The sequence below is a fragment of the Rhincodon typus genome, unplaced genomic scaffold (genome assembly GCF_021869965.1).
Source record: "Rhincodon typus isolate 14 unplaced genomic scaffold, sRhiTyp1.1 hic_rhity00007452, whole genome shotgun sequence".
Lineage (NCBI taxonomy): Eukaryota > Metazoa > Chordata > Chondrichthyes > Orectolobiformes > Rhincodontidae > Rhincodon > Rhincodon typus.
In genome coordinates, this window is record NW_025973090.1 from 870 (window position 1) to 1,957 (window position 1,088).

General features: G+C 55.7%; 1 protein-coding gene across 1 annotated transcript; it reads right to left on the reverse strand.

The window, feature by feature from the left end:
* Window positions 1-246: 246 nt before the first annotated feature.
* Window positions 247-568, reverse strand: LOC125482229 (methyltransferase-like 26; the record flags this gene model as incomplete). The annotated part of the gene is made up of 1 exon (XM_048594254.1): window positions 247-568. A coding segment is annotated over exon 1 (194 nt), but the record flags the coding sequence as incomplete, so codon positions are not given.
* Window positions 569-1,088: the final 520 nt, after the last annotated feature.

Consider the following 1,088-nt stretch of genomic DNA (forward strand, 5'->3'; position numbering starts at 1 on the left):
GCCTGTAGATACCCTGGGCGACAGTGTCCAGGAACAGGGTGCCTGTAAATACCCTGGGTGACGGTGTCCAGGAACAGGGTGAGTGCAGACACAGTGATTATTGGTGAACAGAGTGACTATCAGACAGAGGGATTGCTAATGATCAGAGTGGGACACTACAGGTGTCTGGAAAGTCTGGCAGGTTCTGAGTGTGGGCCTGTTGCTCCTGTATCCCCCTGCACACCTCCCTGTCGCCCCCGGCCTCACCTCTCCAGGGCCCGGGGATCCACTTCAGACGGCTGCCACACTACGTTGGGCAGAGCCTGGGCGAAGTGCATCAGGTGCTGCCCGGATCCTGAGGCTAACTCCAGCGCCAGCGCCGGCGCTCGGGGTCTCAGCTGCTGCCGGATGACAGCCAGGATGGGCTCCTTGTTTCTCTCGGCCGCCGGAGCCACGATCATCCTGAGGCCAGAGCAGGAGCGGGAGCAGCTCCGCAGCCAGTGATATAGAGCAGCAGCCAGCCTCCACCGCCACAAACATCGCGCTACCCCTCAGCCACCTCTGCCGCCTGGCCGTCTGGGGGTTGTAGTCCTGCTCCGATCCGCCCTCCCATTCCGGCGGGTAGCCCTCGGCGCAACGGCGGACTACAACTCCCAGCACCCAGCGCACAACAGCCCTGCGCCTGCGCAGTTCCGCCGAAGGCTCCTTTCAGCCCACTCTGTCATTCTATCCCCTTCTCTCTTCACACTGCTTATCACTTCAGCAATTCCATGTAATGGTGACTCTCCAATCCTCTCTGAATAAAGACATATCAGTGTCTACCTTGGCCAGCTGTTCTGATTTCCTCTGTTGAAGTGACAACATTTTCACATTTACCCCATGAACCACCTTTATAATTTTAAAAACATCATCAGTCCTCTATGTTTCTTTTTTCTTTGCATGCTTTCTTACTCGTAGTGTTTACAATGAAACAAATGCCGAGGGTGGCACAGTAGTTCAGTGGTCAGCACCACTGCCTCATAGAACCAAGGATCTGTGTGGAGTTTGCATGTTCTCCCTGTCTATTTGGGTTTCTGCTGGATGGTCTGGTTTCCTCCCACAGTCCAAAG